This window comes from Dendrobates tinctorius, unplaced genomic scaffold (assembly GCF_039654945.1).
Source record: "Dendrobates tinctorius isolate UK_male_01 unplaced genomic scaffold, ASM3965494v1 ptg000064l, whole genome shotgun sequence".
In the NCBI taxonomy this organism is placed as follows: domain Eukaryota; kingdom Metazoa; phylum Chordata; class Amphibia; order Anura; family Dendrobatidae; genus Dendrobates; species Dendrobates tinctorius.
This window is the reverse complement of record NW_027361732.1, coordinates 2,803,651-2,823,212: the sequence shown is the minus strand read 5'-3', so window position 1 is coordinate 2,823,212 and position 19,562 is coordinate 2,803,651. Positions and strand designations below refer to the sequence as shown.

General features: G+C 50.9%; 1 protein-coding gene across 2 annotated transcripts in view; it reads left to right on the top strand.

Moving 5' to 3' along the window:
- Positions 1-10,794: 10,794 nt before the first annotated feature.
- Positions 10,795-19,562, top strand: part of RB1 (RB transcriptional corepressor 1) — a 383,417-nt gene continuing 374,649 nt past the window's right edge. For both annotated transcript variants that reach the window (XM_073580241.1, XM_073580240.1), the window contains exon 1: positions 10,795-11,007. In XM_073580241.1, coding sequence (XP_073436342.1) covers positions 10,964-11,007 — 44 coding nt within the window. In that variant the 5' untranslated portion in view covers positions 10,795-10,963. The remainder of the gene's footprint in view (positions 11,008-19,562) is intronic.

Here is a 19,562-nt window from a genome sequence, read left to right as displayed (position 1 = left end):
CCAGGGTCTGGGCATCAGCCTCCACAGGGGTGGAAGGGAAAGACGTTGCTTCCTGATGATAGGTGATCGCTGGGTGCCTCAGGGGCGCTGGACGGCTGTCGGTGGGTTCCTGCAGTACCCGTATAGCCCTGTCCTTAAAATCAGCAAAGTCCAAATCAGGGTCTTGCAGGGTTATGATGCGTAACTGCCTCCTGTGGGTACTGGACAGGAGTCCCTCAATGAACTGCTCCTTTAACAGCTTATCTTCCGCCTTTACACTGTCAGGATCAACTTGCTTAATTGCTCGCAGTGCCTCCTGCAGGTTGAGAGCATAATCCCTGATACTGTCCTGTGCTCTCTGTTTACAGCCAAAGAACCTCATCTTGATTTCAGCTGCAGTGCGGGTGTCAAAGGTGCTTTTCAGCTTGGCCAGGATCTTTGCAACAGTCTCTTTATCAGTGTCCTGCCAGGCTTTCACCTCTCTCTGTGCTGCACCCGTTAGCTGTCCAATCAGGATATTCACTTTCTGGCTTTCAGACAGAGGGTACACTTTAAACAAACTGCACAGTCTCTCTTTAAATTCACTCAGGGTATGCGACTCACCCGAGTACTGGGGTAGCCAGGCCGCTCCCAGTATGTAGGGCATGGACAGCGGCATGATGGAGACCGCTGCGGCGGGCGCTCCTCCTGGCAGTGCGGCAGGGTTGGCACCGGCATCCGCCGCGGCAGCGCCGCTCGGATCGGACATTCTCCTTCCCCCCTAGTTAACGTTAGCCAATGCAGGGGGTTGTGTGAGCTCACCGGCGGCCGCTTCACAGGCCCGACGCTCCGGGCTGTAGGTGTAGGGTTCGAGCAGGCTCACAGGATGCAGTGACGAGACACGAGACTGAATGTGGTGCGTAATAAACTTTTATAAAAGTTTATTGCCGCAAGGGCTAAACTGTTTCTACTAAAAAACAAGGTAACAACTATTCGTCCTCGCAGGGACCCGGGAAACAACGTAACAAACTAAGGGTCCTTATTTCTCTATAGTGCATTTAGCCTTCCGGGCGTCGCTCGAGTTCACAGATACGACCACTCGGGGATTGCGGATGTGGCTGCCTTGTAATCCACGATTTCCCGGAAGGATTTGGGCTCGTCCGGCCCTGAAGAAAGCAGAACGGTGGGGCGCAGCAGGCCCTGAAGAGACCGGAACGATGGGGCGCAGCAGGCCCTGAAGAAACGGGGACGGTGGGGCGCAACGGGCCCTGAAGAAACTGGAACGATGGGGGGCGCAACAGGCCCTGAAGAAACTGTACGGTGGCGCGCAACAAGCCCTGAAGAAACTGGAACGGTGGGGCGTAACAGGCCCTGAAGAAACTGTACAGTGGGGCACAACAGGCCCTGAAGAAACTGAACGGTGGGGCGCAACGGGCCCTGAAGAAGCTGGAACGATGGGGCGCAACAGGCCCTGAAGAAACGAGGACGGTGGGGCGCAACAGTCCCTGAAGAGACTGGTCAGGGGGAATCTCCCAGGCGTCCGTTTAGAGGCGCTCGTCCCCCAGCCAGGTCATGACGCAGTCCAAAAACATAAACGTTAACAAACTCCGCTTACTGTCCCCTCAGTAACCGGGACGGGGCTCTGCAGCCGCCTATAGCGAGGTGGCGCCCCTGAGGCCGGTAATGATGGGGCCGCAGCTGTGGGAGGAGACAGGGGGCAGTGTCCTGGCCGCTGTACCGGATTGCTGTCTCGTCGCAGCGGTCGCCTGAGATCTCGGTCCTGTCACGCCACGGAGAGAATCAGCGGGCGTCACTTTATCTAAACGTATGCGGGGAAGGACTCCCGGGGAGGGTCTCTTACGCGTCGCTTGTCGGTGAGTTCCAAGTTCTCCCTTCGCAGTCTCCTGCCTGTCTCTCCTCCACACACCGTCAGTTGCCTCAGTCCTCTCTCTGTCACACGGCTTCCTCTCTCCTGTCAGGCTTTTTCTCAACTGCCACCTCAGCGCACCCCCTGCTTCTTTTGCCCTAGCCCCGCCCCCTGTTGCCCTGACAACTTCAATCGCATGTCTCGCTTTGTAATCTTCCTGATGTGGTTCCTTCAATAACTCTGATGGCGGTCTCCTTGGTTCCGGCCCAATCACTATATGGGGGTCCTCCTCCCCACATTCCTCCACCCTGTAAGCTCGCCAGTTCTCGGGCGAGGGTGTTAGTCTATTGAGATTGGCCTGTAAAGGTGTTAACATTCGTTGCCATATATCTTGTTCATACCGTTCGGGGGGTTTGCCGGCTGTTGACCGCGCGGAGCGTCTACGTTTGACTGGGGTGGAATCTTCTGGGGTGGTGGACGTCGGTGGGCTGCATGATGCAGGCGGGTTAATTGTGTCAACTGGCTCATTATTGGGTGGAGGGCCCTTGGGGTCTGAAGGGAAATCCTCGTCATCCGAGTCCCAGCATATGGACTCCGGTTCGGATGTCAACGGGACGGGTTCCAGTTGTTTCGGGTCGGTGGAAATACACGGGCGTAACATATTACGATGCACAATGCGGGTGGGCAGTGTTTCATCCTGCTCGGGCCGTATTTTGTACACAGGTCCATCTGGATGGATACGGCGTAGTACCCGATAAGGACTCTCTTCCCAACGTGACTCCAGTTTGTTCTGGGAGCGTTGATCCAGCACAAGCACACGGTCCCCGCTTTGGAGATGAGGAGGGGAAGTTGTAATCTTCCCTGGGTGTTCCCAGTCTTGGAGTTTGGTTATGTACAATTCGGTGAAGAGTCTGCAGCCTGTGGCGATGATTTCGGACCCAGGACGACACTCCGGTCCAGGGCCGAGGCTCTTCGGGGTCCAACTCTACCTCCGTGATCCCTTTACCCTCTCGTCCAAACAGCAGGGAATAGGGAGTATAGCCCGTAACTCGATGTACCCGGTTATTATAAACCCATACTAGTTCAGAAACGTATTCAGGCCAAGCTTTCTTGTCACTCTCCAGAGTACGTAGCATTTGAATCAATGTCTGATTAAATCGTTCACAAGTCCCATTCCCTTGCGGGTGATATGGTGTGGTCCGGGATTTGTCAATCCCATAAAGATGATGTAGTTCTTCCATAACTTTCCCCAAAAAACATGCTCCCTGGTCGGAATGTATACGTTGAGGACAGCCGTACACTTGTATAAAGTTTCTGCAAATTGCGGAGGCGGCCGACTCAGCGGTCTGGTCTCGAGTAGGGGTGACCACAGCAAACTTGGTGAAATGATCCACCATGACGAGACAGTGTTCGTATCCCTGGAATGCGGGACCAATGTTCAGGTAATCCACCGTCAGGAGCTCAAGGGGTGCTGAAGTCACAATCGTCTGTGTTGCGGCTCTCTGAGCGGGCGGTTTGGCCAATTCACATAAACGGCAGGTACGGCAAACTTCTTCCACAACAGCCGACAAGCGTGGGTGATAAACTTTCTGTTGTAACCATTGCAAAGTCTTTTTAACTCCAAAGTGGGCCCCTTTTTCGTGAGCCTCTCGAGCCAGTTCGTGTAGTTGAGCTCCGGGCGTAACCACCTGCCAAACAGTCTCTGAGGTTGTTTGCGAAGTGATTTTACGGTACAGTAGTCCCTTTCGGATAATCAGCCTCTCCCATTGTCGCAGCATCAGCGACAGGTCTTGGGTCAAAGTTTGCCGTTGAGTATCAGTAGGTAATTGACCAGCGGCGACCCATGTCCGGAGAAGCCCAACTTCTTCATCTTCTTGTTGTTGTTGTATCCACTTATCCCGAGATTGTTCTAGGATGCCCCTGTGGGACTCTGGGGAAGATACTTTTGAATCCACATTGGTGAGCACGGCAGCGGTAAGAGCGAACTGTATTTCCTCTCCTTCTAATCCTTCGTCTCGATTCTGTCCGGGAGTTGTATGTCGAATCCTGGAGAGGGCATCGGCATGGACATTCTCGGCCCCTCTTTTGTAGATAATCTTATAATTGTACTTCGCCATCCGGGCCACCCATCGCTGTTCCAAAGCCCCCAACTTGGCATTTTCCAAGTGAGCCAGTGGGTTGTTGTCAGTTCGTACTACCACCTCGGAGCCCGCTAGGTACTCTGCGAATCTCTCCGTCATAGCCCACACCACTGCGAGGAGCTCGAGCTTAAAAGAGCTGTAATTGTCAGGGTTACGCTCGGAGTCATGGAGTGAACGACTTCCATATGCGATCACCCTCTCCCGGCCATCCTGAACCTGTGACAACACAGCCCCCAGCCCGTGAAGACTCCCGTCAGTGTGCAGGATAAACGGCTGAGAGAAATCCGCATAAGCCAACACTGGGGCGTCCGAAAGTGCAGCCTTGAGATCCCGGAAGGCCTCCTCCTGAGGGTATTGCCACTGGATTTTTCGTCCATTGGCCCCAGCGGGAGCCCCCTTCAGCAGGTCATGCAGGGCTCGAGCTCGACATGCAAAATTCTGTACGAAGCGACGGTAATATCCAGCTAACCCCAGAAAAGCCCGCACATCTTTCACCGTCTCGGGGGTAGGCCATTCCTGTATAGCAGCAACCTACTCCCGGGATGGCCTCACACCCTCTGCTGAAACGACATGACCCAGATACTCAATCTGAGAGCGAAATAGGTGGCATTTCTGAGGTTTCACTTTCAACCCGTACTTTTGCAACCGGGTGAGTACCTGTCCCAACAGCTTCAGGTGGTCCTCGAAGGTGGCGGCATAGACAATGATATCATCCAGGTAGATCAACGTAGCCTCAAAATTGAGATCCCCCAGACATCGCTCCATCAATCGCTCAAAGGTCCCGGGGGCGTTGGCCAGCCCGAATGGCATCCGATTAAACTCAAACAGTCCCATGGACAATATGAATGCCGTCTTAGCTCTATCTTCTTCTGACATGGGCACCTGCCAGTACCCACTGGCCAAGTCAAGGGTTGAAAAATATGTTGTCTTCCCCAACGCGGACAGGGATTCTTCTATGCGGGGCAGTGGGTATGAGTCTTTAATAGTGCAAGCATTCAGTTTACGATAATCCACATAAAATCGTAGTGTGCCATCTTTCTTCCGGACCAACACGATTGGGGCCGCCCAGGGGCTTTGACTTTCCTGTATCACCCCTTTTCACAGCATTTGGGCCAGCAAAGTTTTCACCTCTTGATAGAGTTGTGGTGGAATCTGTCGATATCGTTCTCGGATAGGGGCCGCTCCTGCTGTGGGGATCTCATGAGTGATGGCGGTGGTACACCCAAAGTCGTCCTCATGGCTAGCAAATACTTCATGGTACTGTCCAAGCAATATTTTTATCTGTGAGAGTTGGGCTGCAGTTAATCCAGAAAGCTCGGCCCGCATTTGCTCTAAAATATTTCGGCCCTTCTCTTGTGCCGAGACTTCGTGTGTCTGTAAGGTTCGTATTGTTACTTCCCAAGGATCCTCGGGGTGTACTTGTAATTGAACCGCAGGAGCTGGCAGCACTTCTTCTAAAGGCCTTACTATTTTGGCCAATACAGTCCGTGTTTTCAGAACGGTGTCTCGGTCTTCAAGGTTAACGCAGCGTACCAGGACGGTTCCTTTTCGCACCGTAGCGAGGGAACGGGCCACCAGTATGCCTGGAGGTAGGTGCTCTGAGTGACAAGGCTCCACCTGCACCTCCACGCCCTCCAAAGGTATCGGGGCTCGAATTGGCAGGGCCATCACTGTCTGTCCAGGAGGCAGCACAAGCAGGGGAGCCGCTGACACGATGACCTTGCCCAGAGCCTCACCCTCCTGGCAGTCCTGATGCACCCGCGCACCCCGCACCAGCTGCTGGAATACCTGTCCTTGAGTTGTGCGAGAACCCCACTGCTTCAGTATCTTTTGTGTGAGATCTTTAAGCAACAGGTTACCAAACTCTTTTAATACATTCATGCCTAGGGTGACGGGATGTCGTTGATCAGCTTCTCCTTGAGTCAGCACCACCCCTCTGCGGCCAAGGGGTTTACCGCACAGCGTCACCTGCACCCACACTACCCCGGCGACCGGGACCGGCAGTTGGTTAGCGGCTACTAGTTTGATCATGGGTCCCCACTGAGGCCTTGCCGCCTCCGGAAAGTTTTGTTGAAAGTACGCTGCGGGCATAGTGGTTACTTGTGACCCCGTTTTCACCAGACACCGGACGGCCCGGCCCTCTACTTCTGCCCAATCTACCGGACACTTTGCTACCAAATCTTCGGGACTTCCACCACCCCTAGTTGTGGTTTTCGGCTCCAAGCGGCGTCCCCCCAGCCCGGAGCCCTTTAGTTTAATGGCCGCCGAGGTGGGTATCTCCCATGCTGCGGACACTCTCGGGCGAAGTGGCCTGGTCCTCCACACTCATAACACCGGGCCGGTATAGACCGACCTCCCCGCGGAGAGCGTGACCCCCAGGGACCGGGATTAACGCTAGATCGTCCAGACCCAGGTTCGGTTCTTCTCTTTACTGCAGCCAAGTCACCCTTAATATTTTGCAATTCTTGCTTCATTTCCTCCACCCACTGGGGCTCCTCAACTGCGCTCGAGGAGACCTCCACTCCTCGGACCTTCCCCATGGGGACCGCCATCCCCTGCTCTTGCTCTCGAACCCGTGCCTGACTTCCCACTTCTGAAAAGTCTATTTGGGGATTCATTCTGATCTGTTCCCGTAATGCCTGCTTTATTAATGGATCTCGCAGTCCAGTCACCAGTAGGTCACGTAGGGTAACGTCAACAGGTCCTACCCCTACCCCGTCTTTTCTTTCAATAGCCGTATGCAACTCTTGGAGTACATTCATATACTGAGTAATCGTCTCCCCCTCTGCCTGCATTCGACTAAACAGACGGGTCCTTAACTCTCCCACATTAGTGGGATCCCCGTGGGTCTGTTCCACTATCTGTAACACCTTTTCAAAAGTGTTGCGGTGCCCCGGAGGTTTCAACATCACTGACCTCCGCACCTCCCCGTCTAGGGCCATAAGTGCCACTTCGGCTTCCAGGTCAGGGGTCATTGGGTGCATCCGAAAGAGCCCCCGCATTCGCTCTGTCCAGCTCCATAGCATAGTATTGGAGCCGGAGAATCTAGGCAGGTTGTTCAGCATGGCCCCCAATGAAATGCTGGTACGGGGACCCTCATTATTTACAGAGCTTTCAGCTCCCCCATGTTCTGGGGCACCACTGTCCGTGCTCGGAGACTGCATCCTGCCGACTACGCCAAGTGTATGGTTCGAGCAGGCTCACAGGATGCAGTGACGAGACACGAGACTGAATGTGGTGCGAAATAAACTTTTATAAAAGTTTATTGCCGCAAGGGCTAAACTGTTTCTACAAAAAAACAAGGTAACAACTATTCGTACTCGCAGGGACCCGGGAAACAACGTAACAAACTAAGGGTCCTTATTTCTCTATAGTGCACTTAGCCTTCCGGGTGTCGCTCGAGTTCACAGATGCGACCACTCGGGGATTGCGGATGTGGCTGCCTTGTAATCCACGATTTCCCGGAAGGATTTGGGCTCGTCCGGCCCTGAAGAAACCAGAACGGTGGGGCGCAGCAGGCCCTGAAGAAACCGGAACGATGGGGTGCAGTAGGCCCTGAAGAAACGGGGACGGTGGGGCGCAACGGGCCCTGAAGAAACTGGAACGATGGGGGGGCGCAACAGGCCCTGAAGAAACTGTACGGTGGGGCGCAACAGGCCCTGAAGAAACTGGAACGGTGGGGCGTAACAGGCCCTGAAGAAACTGAACGGTGGGGCGCAACGGGCCCTGAAGAAGCTGGAACGATGGGGCACAACAGGCCCTGAAGAAACGAGGATGGTGGGGCGCAACAGGCCCTGAAGAGACTGGTCAGGGGGAATCTCCCAGGCGTCCGTTTAGAGGCGCTCGTCCCCCAGCCAGGTCATGACGCAGTCCAAAAACATAAACATTAACAAACTCCGCTTACTGTCCCCTCAGTAACCGGGACGGGGGCTCTGCGGCCGCCTATAGCGAGGTGGCGCCCCCTGAGGCCGGTAATGACGGGGCCGCAGCTGTAGGAGGAGACAGGGGGGCAGTGTCCTGGCCGCTGTACCGGATTGCTGTCTCGTCGCATCTGTCGCCTGAGATCCCGGTCCTGTCACGCCACGGAGAGAATCAGCGGGCGTCACTTTATCTAAACGTATGCGGGGAGGGACTCCCGGGGAGGGTCTCTTACGCGTCGCTTGTTGGTGAGTCCCAAGTTCTCCCTTCGCAGTCTCCTGCCTGTCTCTCCTCCACACACCGTCAGTTACCTCAGTCCTCTCTCTGTCACACGGCTTCCTCTCTCCTGTCAGGCTTTTTCTCAACTGCCACCTCAGCGCGCCCCCTGCTCCTTTTGCCCTAGCCCCGCCCCTGTTGCCCTGACAACTTCAGTGGCATGTCTCCCTTTGTAATCCTCCTGATGTGGTTCCTTCAATAACTCTGATGGCGGTCCCCTTGGTTCCGGCCCAATCACTATATGGGGGTCCTCCTCCCCACATAGGCCTCAGCTCCTCCTCTTCTCGCGCGTTGTTCTCTCTTCCCGCACGGCACTTCACTGCTTCGCGCTCTGTGGCAGGCTCTGCCCACGAAGGCCTGCCCCTTCTTCTCGCGCGCGCCAAGCAGCGCGGCAATGGCGGCTACTGGCGCCAATTTCACACACAGTCTTTAAACACAGTCTATGGCACACAGGACCTGGGGTTACCAGGCTCTGTAATCCTGCTCGTGACGCCAAATTGGGTCGCCCAATGTGAGAATGGAGCCTATGTCTCGGAGAAAGCGTCATTATTTCCATGTTTGGTGAGTAACGTAAAAAGTTTCTAATTAGTTGCATGTTAAAATTTGCAACCTCCTTTTTTGCCAATTCAGATAAAACACTGAAGTAATGTGGGTCAATGAGCTTACATGTGGGAACTTTTTTTCCTGTTTATCTTGTGTGACCGCTGATCGCTTGAATTGTCTCAGTCTTAAGGCTCCGTCACACACAGCGAGATTGCTTGCGAGATCACTGATTTTGTGATGCAACGGCGATCTCGCCAGCGATATCGCTGTGTGTGGCACGCATCAGCGACCGACCCCCCCGCCGGGTATTGCTGATCGTGCAGGAATGTCCTGGGCCATTTTTTGATCATTGGTCTCCCACTGGCCAGCACGCATCGCTGCATGTGGCAGCGAGAGACCAACGATCAGCGAGCTCCCAGCGCTGTAAGCAGACGCTGGGAGCTGGTATCCAAGGTAAATATCGGGTAACTAAGTGCGTGCGTCGCTTAGTTACACGCTGTGTACCTTGGATACCTGCGTGCTCGTGCTTGGAGCTGGTATCCAAGGTAAACAGCGGGTAACTAAGTGAAGCGCGCGCTTAGTTACACGATATTTACCTTGGATACCAGCGTCCTCGCTGGTCCTGATCGCTGGTGAAATCTGCCTGTTTGACAGCTCACCAGCGATCATGTAGCCATGTAGCGAGGCACCAGCGATCCTGACAAGGTCGTATAGTTGTTGGGATCGCTGGTGCATCGTTTAGTGTGACGGGACCCTTAGGCTGGGGTCAGATTTACGAGTGTGACGCGAGAAACTCGCACATCAATACCCGGCACTGCCGCCAGCACTCGGGACCGGAGTGTGTGGCTGCATGTATTTCTATGCAGCCGCACACTCTGGTCCGAGTGCCGATGGCAGTGTCGGGTATTGATGTGTGAGAGACTCGCATCACACTCGTAAATAAAACGCCTCGTAAATAAATGCCTCCTTATACTGAGTAGAATAGTCCATACAGTTCTATGTTTTTTTTTTACTTTATTTTAAGTTAATATAGAAAAATAATTGCAAATATGGGAGCTGGCAGCGCCACGTTCTGGCTGTCTTTGGAATGAGATGTTACAGACCACACTGTCTGCTGGCCAGAGAGGCTGGGACAGGTAGGGACTACAAGGACATATTTAAGAGGACTCGTATGCCCAGTGCTGTAATGTGTGGGCCCCATGCAACATCTTCCACAGGGCCCTGTCTCAGCACTTTCAGGCTGTGTGCCAAAAAAAAGTTTTTTTTTTCCATGCAAAAACGCTTAAAAAACGCATACTTTAAGCATCCCATTCTTATAATAAATTCTGCAATTTTTATACACATGATGCGTTTTTTTCTGCATAAAAAACGCATTGCGGTAAAAAACGCAGCATGTTCATTAATTTTGCAGTAAAAAACGCATTTCCAACTATATTCTTTCTGTGAGACTGAGGATGCTCCTGAGAAAAACGCGCAAAAAGCGCACGCAAAAAAAGTGTTTCTCCTGGGAAGGAGTCCGGTTTTTAGTCAGGAATTTTCTGCATACGTGGGCACATAGCCTTAGGCCATGTTCACACATTCAATAGTTGTTTTTTTTTTTACCTTGCAGTATCTATAAGCCAAAACCAGGAGTGGGTAATAAAGAAGTGGTGAGGTGTTTCTATTATACGTTTCCTCTCATTGTTCCACTCCTGGTTTTGGCTTACAAATACTAAGGTAAAAAAACTCACAAAATACTGAACATGTGAACATAGGCTCTAGAGATAGTACTTTCACACAGGTCAATAGACGTTTTGGCCCCCCAAGCCTCCAGGGCCCGGAGGGTGGCACAGCCATCTCCTGCCTGGTCTCCACGTTACTAGCGCTATACGTTGGGTTTATTTTGGCCGTGGCCCACCCTCCGCCGCAGCTGCCCTTGTTGCCCCCACAGTGTGGAAGGCTTTTCTACAGATTACTGTTTCCGAGAATACTTCATCTACAGTCCACGCTCGAGTCACACAGCTCTAATCTATTCTATACATGTATTGAGGCAGAAGATGAAGCCGGCGCCCGGAACAAATATGGCCGCCGCAGCCTCACTACGTCCCTATCCTTCCGCCCACAGTGTTGCTTGGTAACAGCAGCCGGAAGTAATTTTTTTTATCCATTTTCCCGCGGTTGCAGTGTAAACTGTGAGGAGGAAGCGGTAGAGCTACAGGCCCGTGTACACAGTGCAGAGTGCGCGGCCTCCACATTATCACCTGTCTTCTTCGCAGCTGACATGCCGCCTAAGAGCCCGAGGAGAGGAGCGTCCGGCTGGGCTGGGTGAGTGCAGGGCACTGGGGCTGTCAGAGAGAAGACCAAAACGCAGTAGGAGTGATATAGAGTAACGTCCCCCTGTTTATCCCACATTCCCCGAGGTGACGGGCGGGGGCCGTGTCTGGATTTGTGTACATGTCACTCATCGTTGATGTGCTCTACATCCAGATAGTTGCTGCAGCCAATCACTGGCCTCCATCTCCCAGGCCTCACTGTGATTGGCTGCAGTGGGTGTACATAACCTGATCACTGCAGGGAAGGATCAAAGCTAGGAGATCTTATCCAAATCACTGCACTTAGCCCTGGACTCACCAGTGATGTGGATGTCTGATCTTAAGGCCCCGTCACACTAAGCGATATCGCTATAACGTCACTAGTTTTGTGACGCAGCAGCAATATCGCTATGTGTGATACTTACCTCCGACCGGCTCCCCCGCTGATCATCGCTGATCGTGCGAGAACGTCCTGGACCGTTTCTCGTCGTCAGCTTTCTGTGGCAGCGACGCGGCCGGGAGGATGTCAGGATTGCCTCGTCTGACAGGTAAGTAGCGACCCCCGACCCCTGCTATGTCGCTGGTGAGATCTGCCTGTGGCAGCTCACTAACGACCACTTAGCGATGCACCAGCGATCCTGACCACGTCATATCACTGGTCGGGATCGCTGGTACATCGCTAAGTGTGACAGTACCTATAGGCTGCAGGTCCGCAGTCACTGCTGACCTGTGAATCTCCACATCCTGCACCCTACACATTGTCAGGATCCTCCAGTGCTGGGAGTCATGTGACAGCAAGTATATGATTTGCCCACGTCTGGGCACATTCCGACTAGACGTCTCTAGCATTGCTCAATACAGTTGCCATGAGCGAGGCTGAGCATGTCTAGTTGACATGTTTGCAAATCACATAATAGTGGTCAGTCATAGAGTGACTGCAGACTTGTAGCCGAAGGCCACACAACCCCTTTTAAAGTGGTTGTCTTTCAGAAAAATCAAACCCCCCCCCCCTCCACAGGTGTTTTTTTTTTTTTTTCCAAAAACAAACTATATTTTATCCATTACCCCAGGTCCAGCACTAAGGGTGTGTGCACACGCTGCGGATTCTGCTGCGGATCCACAGCGGATTTGGCCGCGGTGTACTGTACCATTATGCCCTATGGGAAATGGAAACCGCAGTGCAGACGCTGTGGAATTTTCCGTGCGGATTATCTGCGGTTTCTAAACTGCAGAAAGAATTGACATGTCAATTCTTTATGCGGATTCCGCAGTGGTTTCCTATCTCTTCCATTGTGAAGATGGTGAAATCGCAGGGCCAAAACGTAGGCTAATCCGCAAATTCGCGATTTTGCAAAATCCGTGCGGATGAATCCGCAGCAGATTCCGCAGTGTGTGCACGTACCCTAAGTCTCTGCTGATGCTCCTTTGTTTGATATTGGTTGCAGTGCCTGAGCTTAGCGCGTCGGGCCATGTAGATAAAACATCCCACTAAGAGCTGCTGAGCACACCGACTGACTTCCCTACTCGCTTGCCGACTCGGCTGCCCTTCTGTTTGTAAAGATTCATAGATTTTGTAAACTGTTAGATTTTTCACATCAGTTTCGGCCAGAAGGAGCAGAGCTGGGACAGGGCATGGTGACACCTACTCGTCTAACGTGTTGTATCGTATGCCATAAGTCTTACTCCAGTCTCACACTCATTACTTAGGCCGGTTTCACACAACAGTGGCTCCGGTACGTGTAGTGACAGTTTTCTCACGTACCGGAGACACTGACACACGTAGACCCATTCAAATGAATGGGTCTATGGAGATGTCAGCGGGTTTTCACAGGCCGTGCCCACAACATGTGCTGCACACGGAGAACTGTTCACACAGTCCTCTGTGCTCACAGACGACCGCCGGGAAGAAGTGCTACTGTAAGCGCTGTTCCTGGCGGCTGGTGCTGACCGCGGCTGACATTCTGCTCTCCTGCTCTGCTGGCAGGAGAGCAGAATGAATGAAAACCCGACGTGGGGTTTCCCTCATTTTCATAACCAACCAGACAAACCTTACAGCTAGGGGGCTGCATCCCTCAGCTGTCAGCTTCAGCCAGGTTAGTTGTGAAGAATAGAGGGGTCCCCACGCTGTTTTTTAAATTATTTAAATAAATAATTTAAAAAAACGGCGTGGGGTCCCCCCAGTTTTTTGGCAACCAACCTGACTAAAGCTGACAGCTGAGGGCTGATATTCTCAGGCTGGTAAGGGGCCTGCCCTAGCCTAAAAACAGCCACCAGCTGCCCAGAAAAGGCGCATCTATTAGATGCGCCTAATCTGGAGCTTTGTCCGGTTCTTCTCACTTGCCCTGTAGTGGTGGCAAGTGGGGTAATAAGGGGTTAATGGCACCTTTCGATTATAAGGTGCCATTAAGCCCGGATTAGTAGTGGAGAGGTGTCCATAAGACACTGATCCTTTACTAATCCTACAGTAAAGAAAGGGTTAAATAAACACAATCACACAATAAGAATAAATTATTTAATGAAATAATACAACACACATTTTTATTATCTTTACTGGTAATTCCTTAGCGAAGCCATCGATCTTCTGAAAAAAAGTTGAAAATAATAATAAAAAATCGCAATAACATCACTAGTTTTGTGACGCAGCAGCGATATCGCTATGTGTGATACTTACCTCCGACCGGCTCCCCCGCTGATCGTGCGAGAACGTCCTGGACTGTTTCTCGTCGTCAGCTTCCTGTGGCGCCGACGAGCGACGCGGCCGGGAGGATGTCAGGATCGCCTCGTCTGACAGGTAAGTAGCGACCCCCGACCCCTGCTATGTTGCTGGTGAGATCTGCCTGTGTGGCATCTCACTAGCGACCACTTAGCGATGTACCAGCGATCCTGACCGCTTCATATCGCTGGTCGGGATCACTGGTGCATCGCTAAGTGTGACAGTACCTTTAGGCTGCAGGTCCGCAGTCACTGCTGACCTGTGAATCTCCACATCCTGCACCCTACACATTGTCAGGATCCTCCAGTGCTGGGAGTCATGTGACAGCAAGTATATGATTTGCCCACGTCTGGGCACATTCCGACTAGACGTCTCTAGCATTGCTCAATACAGTTGCCATGAGCGAGGCTGAGCATGTCTAGTTGACATGTTTGCAAATCACATAATAGTGGTCAGTCATAGAGTGACTGCAGACTTGTAGCCGAAGGCCACACAACCCCTTTAAAGTGGTTGTCTTTCAGAAAAATCATACCCCCCCTCCACAGGTGTTTTTTTTTTTTCCAATAACAAACAAACTATATTTTATCCATTACCCCAGGTCCAGCACTAAGGGTGTGTGCACACGCTGCGGATCCACAGCGGATTTGGCCGCGGTGTACTGTACCATTATTCCCTATGGGAAATGGAAACCGCAGTGCAGACGCTGTGGAATTTTCCGTGCGGATTATCTGCGGTTTCTAAACCGCAGAAAGAATTGACATGTCAATTCTTTCTGCGGATTCCGCAGTGGTTTCCTAACTCTTCCATTGTGAAGATGGTGAAATCGCAGGGCCAAACCGCAGGATAATCCGCAGGTCTTTTGACCTGCGGATTTATCTGCGGATTTATCCGCAGCAGATTCCGCAGTGTGTGCACGTACCCTAAGTCTCTGCTGATGCTCCTGGTGTTTGATATTGGTTGCAGTGCCTGAGCTTAGCACGTCGGGCCATGTAGATAAAACATCCCACTAAGGCTGGTTTCACATTAGCGCTTTTTAAGCGCACGCACGGCCAGGGGTAGCTCCGCCCCCGAGCCGGCTCTCTGCCCGGCGTGCCCGCCCCTTGCTTGTAGCGCCGCCTCCTAGCGCACAGCGGCGCCTGCGATCGGCGCACCCTATCTTTAGCATAGGGTGCGCAGATCGTGCGCAGGCCGTGCGCTAGTTGCGCTTTGACCTGCGCTGCGCACTTTTGACGGTGCGCCGTGTGCGCCAAAATCCGAAAAGTTTGATTTTGGCGCCAATACGTGTAGTGACAGTTTTCTCATTGTGACATTCATTTCTCAAATGAATGGGTCTATGGAGATGTCAGCGAGTTTTCACAGGCCGTGCCCACAACATGTGCTGCACACGGAGAACTGTTCACACAGTCCTCCGTGCTCACAGACGACCGCCGGGAAGAAGCGCTACTGTAAGCGCTGTTCCTGGCGGCTGGTGCTGACATTCTGCTCTCCTGCTCTGCTGGCAGGAGAGCAGAATGAATGAAAACCCGACGTGGGGTTTCCCTCATTTTCATAACCAACCAGACAAACCTTACAGCTGGGGGCTGCATCCCTCAGCTGTCAGCTTCAGCCAGGTTAGTTGTGAAGAATAGAGGGGTCCCCACGCTGTTTTTTATATTATTTAAATAAATAATTTAAAAAAACGGCGTAGGGTCCCCCCAATTTTTTGACAACCATCCTGACTAAAGCTGACAGCTGAGGGCAGATATACTCAGGCTGGTAAGGGGCCTGCCCTAGTCTAAAAACAGCCCCCAGCTGCCCAATAAAGGCGCATCTATTAGATGCGCCTAATCTGGAGCTTTGTCCGGTTCTTCTCACTTGCCCTGTAGTGGTGGCAAGTGGGGTAATAAGGGGTTAATGGCACCTTTCGATTATAAGGTGCCATTAAGCCTGGATTAGTAATGGAGAGGTGTCCATAAGACACTGATCCTTTACTAATCCTACAGTAAAGAAAGGGTTAAATAAACACAATCACACAATAAGAATAAATTATTTAATGAAATAATACAACACACATTTTTATTATCTTTACTGGTAATTCCTTAGCGAAGCCATCGATCTTCTGGGAAAAAAAGTTGAAAATAATAATAAAAAAAAAAAATCTATACATTACCTGTCCGGCGCTGAGTCACGTCCCACGGCGTAAATCCATCTCGGGGGTTAATATATTTACAGCCGGAGCGCTGCTAACACAGCCGCTCCTGACTGTAAATGACTGGGGAATGAATGGAGCAGAGCCAGACTCAGTGATGAGCGGTGACGTCACCGCTAGTTACTGAGCATGCTCCAGCTGAAGGTACCACGTGTCCACACGGACACGGATAGCTCCGGTACCGGACTTATCTGGACGTGTGAAACCGCCCTTAAGAGATGTGCATCTTTCAATGAATCGGGCTCCTCTGACTTCACCACACCCCTTCATCAAGACCAGCATGAACAACACTGTTCTTCATAAGTCGTGGCCTAGATATTGATGGATTTTGCATCTGTATTGGAAGTGGCTGGTTTTATGCTTTTTGAACCAAGGAAAAGAAATGCTAGATGTGTGTGACACAACACCCATAGCTCTGATGAGTTATTTCCCTGCCTGAATTGTAAGCAAGTAGAAATTGATGTGTGATCCATTCCGCAGTTTGAGGCTTCCTTGGTGTTACATCTAGGGCTACATTCACATGATCAGGAAGTATCAGCGCTTTGGACGCAGCATATTTTCGTCTAATCACGCAGGTAAATCCACCTGTGCTCACTGAACAATGCGGATTTACTGCATCCAATACATATCTATAGTGGAAATTGACATGCTGCTGCTTGTAAACCCGCACCGTGGGTCAGTTTACGCACTGTCAAATAGAAGCACAGTGGGCATGAGATTTCTATAAATCCCACCCACTGTGCTTGTACTGTACAATGCAACGCAAGTGCACCGTGTGCAAAACGCTGCGATTCCTGATCGTGGGCACGCAGCCTTAGGCTATGGTCACACATTGTATTTTTGTTGCGTGTAGTAAAGAAGCTACTTAGAAAAAGCAAGTTTTGCTGAGTTTTTATTGTCTCTTGTGCATGTTGATAAAGTTTAGTGCCCCCCCCCCGAAAAAAAAAACATGATGTAACTTCCTTAAGTTTTTGCAGCAAAAACGCAGAAAAACCTGATACCTGAGTTTTTTTGCTGCATTTTGGCACTTACCCATTGTTTTCTATGGATGAAAAAAAGCTGCTGTAATATGCTGAAAGAGGGGACATGCTGCAGTTTGCAAAAAAAAAAAAAAGCAGTAGTTTTCCAAATCAGTCAGGGTTAAAAAAACAATGCGTGCAAGAGATTTCTGACATCTCATAGTCTTTGCTGGTCCTGTGAAACGCAGATTAAAATTTGCATGCAAAAGCGCAACTTGTGAACATGTCCTTACAAGTGGCGTGTGATATCCTGCACTCAGGAGCCTGTAGTATATGGTGTTTGTTGGATAAAGGGCCTTCACTGTTTTGTTGGTTGTCTTGGCTCTTGTGTACGTTTGCCACATGTATGTCTAGAGAGTGCCCTGTTGGTCTAAGCCTTTTTTTTGCATATACGTATCTTGGCTTTCCCTGGTTTATTGCTCTGTCTTTTTCTCGTACTCTGCACAGTAGCAGAGGTTAGACTTCTATATTCTGGCACAGACCCAGACCGCTCAGCTGTCTATGAAGCAGATCAGATTTGCTAGAAAGGAGGTGCTGCTGCTCCAGCCCAAACAGCTGTGTCATTGTTACCGGATTGACAAGTGACAGAAGAAGGCTGTCTGCAAGAGACAGCTGTGTGGTCCCTGGGCAGAATGGGATTAACCCTTTGAACCTGATGGTGATGTGCTCTACATAATCTCAGGCCTCATTCACTCATCCATGTTTAAACACGTACGTGGAAAAAAATGGTGCAGTTGTCTTCAGTGTTTTTGGATCAGTGTACGGTCCTTAGGTCCCTTTTTTCCATCGTTGTCATCAGTGTTTTTGGATCAGTGTATGGTCCTTAGGTCCCTTTTACCATCGTCACTGTGTCATGCGTGCAACAGATATAAAGTGCTTTGTAGTTAGACAATAGTAGTTGGACAGTGCAGGAGACAGGTAAGGTGCATAACTTTTTTATACAAACATGATTCTTGGTCAGTCGTACTACATTATACATTGATCATATCAATCTTCTGCCTTTTTGTTTTTACTTCTGCTTTCTCACAACTCGCCCGCCCTTTAACACATTCTGTGCACTCTCTCCATATCCACACCTCCCTTCTCCCCTCTCCTATGTATAACTCTGAAGCTCTACTGACATTTCTTACCCACTCCAAACCATCCAATATCTCCATGCAGCACTCAAAACGTTCATACAAATCATCCCACCACCTGCTCTTTCTGTTTTTTCTCCTTTTACTAGTTGCAGGTGATATGTCCCCCCAACCCTGGGCCTCCCTCCACCAGCATACATTACTCTCCTCCAGCTGCATATAGAAACCCTGCTAATCTTATTAACATTCGGTGCATGCCCTCTCCTATCACTTTCCAATGTGCTCTCTGGAATGCATGGTCTGTGTGTAACTAACTTACATTCACGATTTTTTCCTCTCTAATTCCCTTAAAGGGAATCTGTCACCCCTTTTTTGAGATATCATATAATGATATCATTCAATTGTGTGTCACATAAGGATTCCCTTAGTACTTTTGCTTCCCCCCTGACCCCGCACCTTTCATGCATAAATACCTTTTTTATATCGGTTGAGATGTATGTAAACTGCCACTGTCCGGTCCGCTGGGCGGGGCTAATTCACCTGCTCCCCCCTCCCTGTCTTGCTCGACACAAGAAGAAATGCGTAGAGCAAGACAGGGAGTGGGGGAGCAGTTGAATAAGCCCCGCCCAGCGTACCGGACAGCGGCAGTTTACATACATCTGAACCGATATAACAAAAGGTATTTATGCATGAAAGGTGCGGGGTCAGGGGGAAGCAAAAGTACTAAGAAAATCCTTATGTGACACACAATTGAATGATATCATTATATGATATCTCAAAAAAGGGGTGACAGATTCCCTTTAACCTTCTGGCTATAACAGAAACCTGGATCCAGCTTTCAGACACCACCGCTGCCGCCGCTGTCTCGTTTGGTGGGCTGAAATTTTTCGCATACTGCCAGACCTGAGAACAGACAGGGTGGAGGTGTTGGTTTGCTCCTTTCATCACAATGTGCTTTCCAGGTCATCCCCCCGGTTCCCTCACTTACATTTCCTTCCTTTGGAGTCCACGTTAGACTCTTTAAGCCCGTCTCTTTATGAGTTGCGGTTGTTTATCGCCCTCCAGGCTCCTCCTGCCAGTTTCTAGACCACTTCGCCACCTGGCTTACTCACTTTCTATCCTGTGACATCCCCACCCTCATCATGGGAGACTTTAACATCCCCATCAATGATCCCCTCTCCCAATCTGCCTCTCATCTTCTTTCTCTAACTTCTTCATTCAGCCTCTCACAGTTAATTAATTCTCCTACACATGAGGACGGGAATACTCAGGACCTGGTTTTCTCCCGTCCCGGCTCGCTGCACGACTTTACTAACTCCCCTCTCCCGCTCTCGGACCACAACCTTCTTTCCTTCTCTGTCAAGAATTGTCTCCTCACCCTGGACACCCCCACTTACCACACTTATCGAAATACACGTACCATTAATACCCAGCAGCTTATGGACAATCTCCACACATCTTTAGCCCCCATCTCCTCCCTCTCCTGTCCAGACTTAGCATTGTCACACTTCAATAATACACTGAAGAATGCCTTAGATGAAGCAGCACCTTCTACATGCAGAAAGACCCGAC